At 41.6% G+C, this 12252-nt stretch overlaps 1 protein-coding gene across 3 annotated transcripts in view; it reads left to right on the plus strand.

Moving 5' to 3' along the window:
• Positions 1–989: 989 nt before the first annotated feature.
• FDFT1 (farnesyl-diphosphate farnesyltransferase 1) overlaps positions 990–12252 on the plus strand; it is a 30946-nt gene continuing 19683 nt past the window's right edge. The window contains exons 1-3 of one of the 3 annotated variants that reach the window (XM_006884890.1): positions 990–1092; positions 9153–9250; positions 10254–10437. In XM_006884890.1, coding sequence (XP_006884952.1) covers positions 994–1092; positions 9153–9250; positions 10254–10437 — 381 coding nt within the window. In that variant the 5' untranslated portion in view covers positions 990–993. Of the gene's footprint in view, positions 1093–8885; positions 9251–10253; positions 10438–12252 lie in introns of those variants that run through there. The other 2 variants (XM_006884891.1, XM_006884889.1) reach the window with 2 other exon arrangements.

Consider the following 12252-nt stretch of genomic DNA (forward strand, 5'->3'; position numbering starts at 1 on the left):
GCACTATCTTATTGCAAAAAAGTAGTCTTCTTGCAGGCTGGAGAAAACAGGTATCAGTTAATAACTAGTTTTATAAATGATATATATTTGGAGAATTCTGAACTTATTAATACCACACCATCATTACTGCAACAATTAAATTTAAGCACAACAGAGATCATGTAAATGACACAGTTTAGGTAAATTTTCAGTATGATTCAGAGAAAACTTCTATCAAAAACTGGTATTTATAATGTTTTCGAAAACAAGTATTCTAGCTACAGGAGTGATTAGCACCAGAGATAATGCTTTGTGGAACGCAAAGTCAGACAAAAAAGCAAGAGCGTTATTGATGGATAAGTCCCCAAATGTTCTGAAGCTGTATTTTGTGTGGGAAGCAGGTTAATGGGATGTGTGCTTAGGTTGATTTGGCCAAGTTTTTACTTTCGTGCTTTGTGGGAAATTAAAGCCTCAACAATCTGCTGTCTTGTCTTTTCTAGTCTTGGGAGCCTTGCATATCTTTCTAATGAAGGAAATTTTAAAGCAGTCCGGGAAGGAGCTCAGTAGCTAGCTCAGAAACTTTTTCCGCTCTGCATACACCGTGGTCCCACGCCCCCTACTGTGGTCGTGTCTCCAGTGAAGAAAATCAAAGCCCCGGCTCCATTAAAATCGCCAATCCCGATCGCCTGCCTCTTTATCACTCTCCAATTAGATTGTAGGATGTGCTCATCACACCAGGTTTATTATGCTCCTGATTGGTCTTCATCTTGCTGGTGCGAGGGCCGTTGACCAATCAGCGTTCGTCAGTCCACCCTGTGAGCCGGCTGGCCGCGGCGCGAGCTCCAAACGCCGGTTGGAGAGAGGCGGGAGGTGGGCGGGACGCAGTTGCGTTTGGCCGTCCTCCATTCCCGCCCCGCCCCAGCTCCTCCGCCTTTTTTTTCCTTGAGTGCTGGTTGGGTGTGAAATTCCGGTACCGCGCGAGTCAGTTTGCGGTCAGACCTATATCCTGTCAGGATGGAGTTTGTGAAGTGCTTGGGGCACCCCGAGGAGTTTTACAATCTGCTGCGTTTTCAGATGGGGGGCAGCCGGAAGGTGATGCCGAAGATGGACCAGGTGGGCCGAGCGAGCATCCGCATCTCAGCTGGGTGGGAGGGAGGCTGTTCGCGTTGCCGAGGCGCGCGTCGTCCAAAAGCCGCCCATTCGGCGCTGACTCGGGAGAATGCTCCCAGGTGGCTCACCCCCCATCGTCGCCCCGACCCCTTAACTCTATAATCGACTTGGGCTGCCCTCACTCTCTGGGAGACTTGGTAGATTTCGTGTTTCCCCCCCCCCCCTTCTTTTGTCCTGGCGTCGAGGACGTTTCTGGCTGTTCAAAACATTGTTTTTCTGGGAGTTGTGTTTTGTTCTTGCCATAAGGATTACTATTTGTACTTGTTTGTGAATTTCGGGAGAAAGAGGTGGATGTCTGCCTCCTATGGGGCAGTAAGTACAACTGTATCCTACAGGATCTCTAAGAGATGGAATTGACTATGGCAAGGGGTGAAAGGGCTACAGGTTTTGTGGGTAGATTAAATGGGAGGAGGCATGGGAGAGAATTCTGTGGCTAAAATGAAGTATGAAAATATGACAGGCTTATGATGCGAATTCGGAATGACATCCATCCATTTCTGTCTCCCGTCAGGAGACATCAGTGGGCCCTGATCAAATCCACTGAGTGTTTAGGCGTATAGTTTAGAAATCAAGGTAAGGTTACATAAACATGGAAGAATATATTAAGTCAAATTTAAACATTGACAGCAGGGGGGAAATCGCTTCAGACTAGAATAAGGCTTAACCATTTGAGGAAGCCTGAAAAGAAAATAATAGCTATACCTTCTCCCTGTGCTTTGCCAAATAAATACATCAGACATTTCTTAAGAGATTGTGTATTGAGATTTTGTACCTGAGACCATCATGGATTTGCAAATGTTTATGATATTGAACATTTTTGCTTTTTTTCTCTGTGAGGACAGGTGTCCACTCTCTGTGATCTAACACAAAGAATTCCTGCTTTATAGAATCAGATGTGTATATCATCCATCCCCTTTGAACAGCTTCCAATAATAGGTAATTCATTACCTCTGGAGATAGACCCTGCCATTCCAGACTGTTCTGGTTTTCAGAAAGCATTAACTGACTCTTAGCTAAAGTATATCTTTTTGCAACCTTTGTTCCACTTCTGGCATCACAGAGTATAATCCTTGTTTTGCAACAAGCATATGAAGTATTTTAAGAAAATACTAACATGATCTCTTAAAAATGTTGATATAAAAAAAATATTGATATATAAGCCATATGTTCTGGTTTTTTCCTCAAGATAGGTTTTTCATATCTGACCACACCCTTTAAAATAGTAATGCCTTGCTGAAAGTGTGTCTCCAGAATTTTAACACCTAGATCTTTTATCTTTTGGTAAGAAGGTGTCATCATAATAATATTGATTAACATTTATTATTAATGTGCCAAGCACAATTTTAAATACTGTACATCTGTTATTGAAGGAGTCCTGATGGTACAGTGGTTAAATTGCTCAGCCACTAACTAAAAGATTGCTGGCTTGAACCCACTAACTGCTCCTGGGAGTTACAGCCCTGGAAACTTTATAGGGTAGTTCTACATTGTCCTATAGTGTTGCTATGATTTGGAATCAACTCGACAACAGTAGGTTTGGTTTTAAGTATTATTAATTAAAGTTTACAGTAATCTTATAAGGAAACTATTAATTTGTTTTCCTATTTTATAGATGAACTGTTTCTGTTGTGTACCTTAGAGTCAGAACTGACCCTCCTGTGGGTGTTTAGAATCAGTTATCTGCACAGGAGGAGATTGCCCATCCTTCTCCAACAGAGCAGGTGGATGAACTAACACATATAAATTGTTACCACAATAAAATTAACTAACCAAGGTCCAACTAGTAAGTGAAGGACTTGGCTTTTGACACATGCAGTCTTAACTACAAAAGCTCACTCTTAGCACCACTGTGCTGCGTATGGTTAAAACAATGGGCCATGAACATAAGCATAGGCTTGTCCATTGTCTTAGTTGAACAGAAACTCCACAAGTAGATGGCCTTAACAAACAGAAATTTATTCTCTTAAGAGTTTCTCAGTTTCACTAACATCCAGTCAGGACCCTCCAGTCATAGTTGACCCTCCAGTAGGTTTTTGGAGACTGGTAGCCCAACGGTAAGGAGCTGCACTGTCAACCTGAAGGCATGTGGTTCATATCCACCTGCTGCTCCATGAGAGAAGGATGGGCAACCTCTTGTGTGATTTACTGCCTCTGAAAACATGCTAGAGAGTTAGCTATTGGTTATTTCCCACTCTGGTATGCTGGTACACAACAACAAATCACACAGGAAAAGATTGCCCATCTTTCTCCTGAGGTAGATACAGAGCACCAGAGAGGTGCCCCCTTTGGGTTCACAGTGAATTCCCCCATCAACTCTGCCATCAGAGCCTCTTCTGTTTAGAAGTCTGAATTCAGAGTGCCTTCTTTCTCTACGGGAAAGCTTTCTCTCTTCGTCTACTCTAGAGGAAATTCATCAGCTCTTCAGCTTCTGCCTTCTGGTTGCTTGGAAATCTCCATGTGTCTTGGCATCTATTTTTCCTCATTTCTTGCTAACTTAATCTTTTTTTTTTAAATATCTCAAAAGAAATTAAACCAAAATGCACTCTATTGTAACTTCGTACTGTAGAAGTGGAACTGACTCTTAGCTGACCCTCCAGTGGGTTTTCAGAGGCAGTAAGTCAGCACAGGAGGAGATTACCCATCTTTCTCCTGTGAAGCAGCTGGTGGATTTGAACTGTGTATCTTTGGAAATGCAGTGTCTTCCCACTAGGCCACCAGAGCTCCCTAGGTGATTATGGAAAGGTCAGGATGAACCAAATCATGTAGGTAAGACTGAAAATGATTGTTTTGGAAATCACCCTGACTGGAATTGAAGGACGTAGGTTAGAAATAGAAAGTTTTTGGACTGATGTGTGTGTAGGGGACAATTGCTAATGGATTCCAAAAGCTTAGCTGTTTTCAGTAAAGTAGGGAGCTCTGTTGGCCTAGTGAGTAAGGTAGTTTGAATTCACCAGCAGTTCTGGAAGAGACAGATTCGGAGAAAGATAGGCAGTCTCCTGTGCAATTTATAGACTCTGAAAAACTGTTGGAGGTCAGCTGTGAGTTGGTTCTGACTCTGCTGCAGTGAGTTTTGTGTTGATTCAATAAAGTAGAGGATTGTTCAAAGCAAAGATTTTGACATGAAGAAAGTGGTATTTTGAATATTAAGTTGGCAGATGAATGAAAGGAGACTGTACTGAGAGCTAGATTTACCAATCTTTTCATTGGTTGAGGGGAGCTCTGGTGGTATAGTGAATTGTGCTGCTAACCCAAAGGCTGAGTTTCTCTTCACTGTTAAATCCACCAGTGGTTCTGAGTGAGAAAGATGAGCAGTCTGCTCTCACTGCTATTTGTAGTCTCAGAAACCCAGTGAAAGAGTTGAGACTGACTTGGTGGCAGTGAGATGATCATCAGCGGAGATGCTGCTCTTATGCTGACTGCCTCCAATTGCCCTCCAATGTCTGTAATCTTACGGAAGTAGGTCAGAACTATCAAACTTGCATTGTAATTGGTTTGCACCATCCAGAGTACTGTTCTGTATATTCCTTTACTTCCGTTTCTAAACATTAACAACTCCGATACATATCTGGCCATGAAGGTTTCATGTAGGTTGTTTTAATATAGGTTATGGATGTATTCATAAAATCTTTGCTAAGCATTTTCATTTACCCGATCTGTTAGAGGTTTTGTAAGGATTTAAGGTAATGTGTATATTGTGCTTGACACTTAATACATGCCCAATACGATAATAATAATAATAGTTGTTGTTGTTTGGTGCCATCAAGTCGTAGACGACTCATAGCGACCCTATGAACAAATGGTCTGAGCAGTGTTCGTACATAGAGTTTCTGGAGGCGAACCATTTCGGAAGTGGATGCGCTCCTGCCTCCAGGCTTGTTTTAGTCGGGAAGCTCCAGCCGACACTGTCCACCATGGGTACCCGTTACCACGATTGGCACAGCACTGTCACAGTTTTCAGCATCAGAGCAACCATGAGTTACCTCTGTACAGCAACACACAGACCAGTGCTATACCACCTAGAAGAATGTTTGACAGGAAAACAATTTTAACCTAGTAGTAGTAGTAATAATAATAATAAAAAATTTTATCCCATTAATTCTGTTCTTAAATTTCTCTCCAAGTGCCTCTCCTGTGCATAAGTTATCTGTTTTTGTTCTTACATCTTTTAGGATGGCTAAGGGGAGGGTGGGTAACTATTGTGGAACTGTCTTTCAGCTTGTGGCTAGAGCTCCCAACCACAGCAAACTTTCTCCACATGCCCTTCTTTTCTGTTTCTTTCACTGGAGGTTTCTTTGGGGGTGCATTTAATCTCAGACAGCAATAGAAAAATATCAGTGATCTCTAGGGAGACACAGCAGTGGTTAATAGCTTTCCCTAGCTTGCGGAAAGCAAGCAAAGACATTTTCTACTGCGTGGTGGTGTTACGTACTGTCAAGTGAAGTATGATTCATAGTGACCCTATGAACGAGAGAGCTGAATTCTGTCCTGTGCCATCCTCATCATATCTCATATGCTGGAGCCTATTCCTGCAGTCACTGTGTCAGTCTTTTAGGGGGGGACCTTTTTCCATCATATGCATAATTTTCAAAGCCAGTGTTAGATATTTTCTGTCTTTGCATTTATTCAAACTTCTGGTTAGACATCACATCCAGGAAGCTGTTAGTTGTTGGGTGCTGGAGAGTTGAGTACGACTCAATGACTCTATGAACAACAGATCTGAACCCTGTCCTATCCTGTGCCATCCTCCTCATCTCTGGTACACCTGAGACCATTGCTGCAGTCACTGTGGCAGTCCATCTCGATGAGGGTCTTTGTCACCTTTGCTGACCCTCCACCCTGTCCTTCACTGATCCGCCACTTTTTGAAGCATGATATCCCTCTCCAGGGAATAGCCTCTCCTAGCATCATGTGCAAAGTAGATGAGATGAAGCTTTGTCAATCTTGCCTGCACTTTTTCTCCAAGACATATCTGTTTGTTCTTTTGGTAGTCTATGGGCTGTTCAATGGGTGTAGCTTTGGGTTAAAGCTTTGACAGTGTAATGAGAGGAATCCTTGTGTCTGATAAATTTATATGAAGAACTAGCATGTATCTTAGTACACAACTGTTAACTCTCTTTACTCTTAAGTTTTTGTCTCCACACTATAGGGGGAAAGGACTTGAGAAATTGTTTTAACATCTATGGAGGTTACCATTTGCTGACCTTTTTTTTTTTACAGTTATGTGCTGTCAAGTCGACTGACTCATTGCCACCTTAAGCACAGTAAATAGTTCTGAACTCTGCCCTATCCTGAGCCAATTCACTGTCTACAACACACCTGCCCCTATTACTCAAGTCACTGTATCAATCTATCTCATCCATGGCCGTCTTCTCCTATGTTGTCCTTCCATCTTCCCAAGCATGATATCCTTCTCCAAGGACTGGTCCCTCCTGGTAACATGCCCATAAGTATGTAAGATGGAGCTTCAAGAGCCTTCAAAAGCCTCCACTGAGCAAGTTGGTTTCACCCGCTCCAAAACAAACCTGTTTGTTCTCTTGGCAGTCTGTGGTATGTTCAATACTGTTGTCTATAACCACAGCTCAAAGACATCAATTCTTCTTTTATCCTTAGTCATTGTCCGGCACTCTGATGCATAGCAAGTAAGTGAAGATCATGGCCTGGATCAGGCCACCTTAGTCTTTAGACTGACATCTGCACTTCAGCACTCTGGAGAGGTCCCTGACAGTGGACTTTACTAATCCAATTTGTCTTTTGATTTCCTGAATGCTGGTTTCAAGAATATTGATTGTGGACCTGAATAAGCTGAAATTGTTAACAATCTCAGTCTCTTCTCCATTTATCATGGTGCTGCTAATTGGCCCTGTGATGAAAATCTTTGTTTAACTGATGTTGAGTTTTTGTACTGAATACTACTTAAATTCTCTTATTAATATATATAACCAAACAAATATTAATATTTATTAATTTTATTGTTATTACTAGACAAGGTAGTAAAGTGAAATAAGTACATAATTTTTAAAAGGCTTACTGCAGAAGGTCAGGACTGCAGCCTTCAATATGGATTGAAGCTCAATATCAAGAAAACAAAGATTCTCACCACTGGGCTGATTGGCAGCATCATGATGGATGGTGAAGAGATCAAGATTGTTCAGAGCTTCAGTTTGCTTGACTCCACAATCAACACTCTTGGCACCAGCAGCCAGGAAATTAAAAGATGTATTGCGCTGGGAAAGTCTGTTGTAGAGACTTTTCCAAAGTACTGAGGAATAACGATGTCTGGAGACTAAGGTGTGCCTGTTATAGGCCATGGTCTTTGCAATCACTTGCTGTGTGTCAGAGAGCTGGATGATAGAAGGAGGATTGATGCCTTTGAGCTGTGGTGCTGGAGAAGAGTATTGTATATACCATAGACTGCTAAGAGAAAAAAAACAGGTTCATCCTGGAGAGGGTGCAGCCAGGCTGCTCCTTGGAGGCAAGGATTCAGAAGCTTCGTCTGACATACTTTGGACATGTTGCAAGGACGGATCAGGCCTTGAGAGGAACGTCATGTTTGGGAGGGTGGAAGGACAGAGAAAGAGAGGAAGACCCTCAATGAGATGGATTGATTTAGTGTCTGGTGTGTTAGAGACAATAAGATTGGCACAGGCTAGAACAGGGTTTAGGGCTATTTTATAGAGGGTCGCTACTAGTCGCAGGCGACGCGATGGCATGTAACAGCATCATTTGACAAGGTAACATACATCTATGACAGGAAATTCAGTAATTGTATCCCAGAGGACATAGCTCACCTGGGCACCACAGGATCCAGGATTCATCGTTGATGTTCTCAAATTATTTTGTCAGATTTCTTCTAGTTGTTGCTGTTGTTAGGTGCCTTTGAATATGACTCAGGACCTTGTGAACAACATGTCTGAACCCTGCCCTATTCTATGCCTTCTTAACACTACTCTGACATTCAAGCCCATTGCTGCAGACACTGTGTGAATCCATTTGGTTTAGAGTCTTCTACTCCTTCTGTCCCTGCATCTTTCCAAACTTGATGTCCCTCTCCAAGGAATAGCCTCACCTAGCAACCTGTCTAGAGTATGTGAGAAGAAGCTTCATCATCTTTACCTCCAAGGAGCACTCTGGCTGCAATTTCTCCAAGACCTGTTTATTTGTTGTTTTGGCCATCCATGGGATATTCAGTACTCCTCTGCAGCACTGAAGTTCAGGTGCATCTGTGGATAAATATTACTTATTTTTAAAAACCATTCCCCAATTGTAGGCAGTTCACATCTTTCCCTCTTCTCTGTTAAAAGCAGTCAGCTCTTTTCCCTGATATGCTTGCATTGAAAACACTGCCTTTTTAACCTCCTAAAACAACAGGGCCCTTACTTGTTTTCCTTAGGGAAGAGTAAAGTTCAGCAAACAGCTTGCTACACTCCTGTGCTTTCAAAGGGAAATTTTAAAGTGGGTAGCAAGCTAACTTTCAAGAGAATAATAAGGGTTTAAAGAAAGGAAAAGCAATCTTACTGAGCGTGGAGTAGACTGTGTGATTTTAGCAGTTGGTGGGTTTCAGCTGTGAAGGTAGACTGGTGTGGGGAGTCCCCTGGTGGCTGTGGGGCGGGGCGGGGGCGTTCCTGGGCAGAGTGTGTGTTTATGCTGCTGGAGAGCCCGCCCCTCCCTGGGTAGTCCGTGCTCAGCTCTACTCTGGATCTATGGAGGAAAACTCCTCCGCAGACCTCAGCATTCCCATGGCTGCAGTTGCTTGCAGCACTAAGGCGATATCCCTTTTCAAGCGGACCTTGTCTCTGAGCCCTGCCACCACGCCTCGTGGCGCAGGTTCAGGGACTCCTTCTCGGGGCTGCCCCTTCCCTTCCTCTGCCTGGCCTTCCCGGGACTGGCCGCGGGGAGAAGGCGTCAGTGGCCGACTCCGAAGCCCGACAGCAGCCAGATGCCTGTCCCTGTCCCATTCCTGCTCCTCAGCTTCACCCACCTCGGCATGTCTTCTCTGCCCGCAGGACTCGCTGAGCAACAGCTTGAAAACCTGCTACAAGTATCTGAATCAGACCAGTCGAAGTTTCGCAGCTGTTATCCAGGGACTGGATGGGGAAATGCGGTGAGTGACTGAGGCAGCTCCGTAGGATCTGAGGGAAAGACAGCTTTTCCGAGGCATTTTTGGACATAGCATGGAGTGTTTACTTCGATATTTGTATATTGGCCAGCCCAGCCTGAGTGAGTGAAAGAAGTGTTTGACTGAAATGCCCATGCGTTTGTTTTAAAATGTCCTTCCAGGCACCTGGCCATCTGACAGTGCCCCTGCAGGCACAGCTTTCAGGAAGGCAAGTGTGTGTGTGGTGGTGGCAATGTTGATTGATTTTTTTTTTTTTTTTAGTGCTGGCTGCTGAACCTGTTCATCAACTTTTGCCTGTCTAGAATATTGGGTTAAATATTGGGTAGAGCCCAACCAGTGTCTACCAGTTGCCATTATCCATGGCAGTAATGCTGTGTCTTCCTTGTCTGTCTGCAGTATATTAATCCATTCTTAAACATTTTGACTCTTGGGTTTTTTTATACAATTGTTTTCTGTTAGTTAAATGTAATCCATTTGAGGAGTGGTAATATCATCCAGCTATAAGGTTTTTATATTCTATAAAGAAAGGAAAATTTCATTACTTGCATCTAAGTAAAGGAAACGAAGTTTTTTATAAATACAGTGAACTCATGATATTGTAGTAGTAGTGCTAATTACTAGGATATTTTGCAATTGGATTGACTTTGATCTGAATGTAAAACATTAAGTTTATCATTATTTTGTTGGTGCTTACTTATCTAATTGGAAGCATAAGAAATGGTAAACCATTTAGTGGTTTTTCACACTTAAACACAGCTTACTATTTTTTGACAGGGACATAGCAATAAGAATTATAATAACATCAGTATTTGATTTTAAAAATTCTTTAGAATTTTGCATTACGTCAGAACTTTGTACATCAGTTCTGTAGAGGAAAGGTTATAGAAGGGTTTGAAAAATGCCTGGCATAAATGAAATGTTATTTAAAAAGAAGTAGCTTTAGATATTTGTTTCAGCGTATGAATAATTATTTCTCCTTTTTTTGCAGCCATGCAGTATGCATATTTTATTTGGTTCTTAGAGCTCTGGACACTGTTGAGGATGATATGACCATAAGTATAGAAAAAAAGATCCCCATGCTACACAACTTTCACTCTTACCTTTATGAACCAGACTGGCGGTTCATGGAGAGCAAGGAGAAGGATCGACAAGTGTTAGAGGATTTTCCAACGGTAACCAAATGAAAGGTCTTCTTTGTGTATAGTTACATTTACAGTGGGTTATATAGTTGTTTGCCAGCCAGTTGTTCTCCTATAGAGAAATCTATAGAAGCAATCTAAGGTGGCATCCATCATGTGACAATTTAAGAGTCCTGTTAATTAGACTGTGAAGCCAGACTGCCTGGGTTGGAATCCCAACTTTTACACTTGGTAATTGATGGTTAGATGCTTATCTTCTCTGTACTTTAGTTTCCTCATCCATAAAATAGTGATAATACTATTATCTGCCCTACACTATTATTGCTAGATTAAAAGAATTAATATGGATAAAGCTCTCAGAATAGTGTTAACTACTGTTATTACCACCAGTATTTTATTTAGAAGTTTGATATTTATTCCTGTAGAATGATGCAGTCACATTTTTTGTGTTGTCAATGATTCTCACGCTGATATCCTATTGATTATAAATTCAGCCTAACCGTATGCATACTACTGGCTTCTTGAGAATCTTGAGTGTAGTAGCATACCTAATGATGTAAAGCCCCTTCCTACTTCTATGTGACTGAAGTAGCAAGAGGGGGATGGCAGGCTGGGAGCCAGGAATCAACATTCTCTACCCTGCAGTATTGGAGCAAACAAAACTGCAGAACCAAGAATTTGAAATTCAAATCTGAATTTTTCTGTCAGTTAGAAAGACACATTTGCTAAGAAAAGTAGATAGAACATATTTTCTTTAATGATATATTATCTTGCTTGCTAACTGAAAAAATTTTAGGTATAATGAGGGCCTTCATTTTTACCTTCTTCCCAGACTCTAAGCATAGGCCTAGGTCCAGTCTTCTAACCAAATCAACTACAGGAGATATGCAGTCATTTGCTGCTTTGAGATTGAATCTGGTGCTCTTTACTTTAATTTTCATTAGTTGATATCATTTAAGTCATGCCTTCTTGAAGTTTCTGGAGTATTATGGGCTAGATTAGAGTGTGCCTTTGTCTCTTCATCACTTAGTACTAATGGGAAGGTCAACCTCTAAACATAGTTTCAGGAATAACAAGATTATTTTAAAATCATGACAATAGCAAGTTTTTATTCAGTAGTTTATTAGGATCTAATGCTAAAAACATGGCAGACTTTTTGGATATTTCGTGTAATAATTTACTACTTGTATTACTTAATGTCATTTTACCAGGCACTACGTGATAGGCTACTATCATGCAGTTTGTATAGAGGTGGAAATAAACAAAGAGAAATCCAGTAACTTGTTTAAGATCACCTGTGAAGTGGCAGGAACTGGATTCAAATCCAGTAAATCTGACCTCAGAGACCTTTTTCTTAGGCATTGCCCAAGCTTATTGCTTTTAAAAACCTGTAAAACAGAAGCCAAACCTTTTAAATATAGGTGAAGGTGGAAGCACTCACTGGCATGATAACTAATGTCTAAGGTTTACTATAATTAAAGCAATGAGTGGTGATAGTAGTAATTTACAAATTAGCTAAAGTCTTACTTACCTTTTCTACTACCTGGTTATATTAGGTATTAGATATTTGACTATGCAGAGGCTTTTGACTATGTGGATCACAATAAGCTGTGGATGACTCTGAGAAGAATGGGAATTCCAGAACATTTGATTGTGCTAATGCGAAACTTATTATACTTGGACCAAGAGGCAGTCGTCAGAACAGAGCAAGGAGACACTACATGGTTCAAAATCAAGAAGGGGGTTCGTCAGGGATGTATTCTGTCTCCATACCTTTTCAATCTGTATGCAGAACAGATCATCCGAGACGCTGGGCTATACGAAGAGCGATGTGGCATCAGGATTGGT

Source organism: Elephantulus edwardii, unplaced genomic scaffold, assembly GCF_000299155.1.
Source record: "Elephantulus edwardii isolate Elephantulus edwardi_28Jun2011 unplaced genomic scaffold, EleEdw1.0 scaffold00038, whole genome shotgun sequence".
Lineage (NCBI taxonomy): Eukaryota > Metazoa > Chordata > Mammalia > Macroscelidea > Macroscelididae > Elephantulus > Elephantulus edwardii.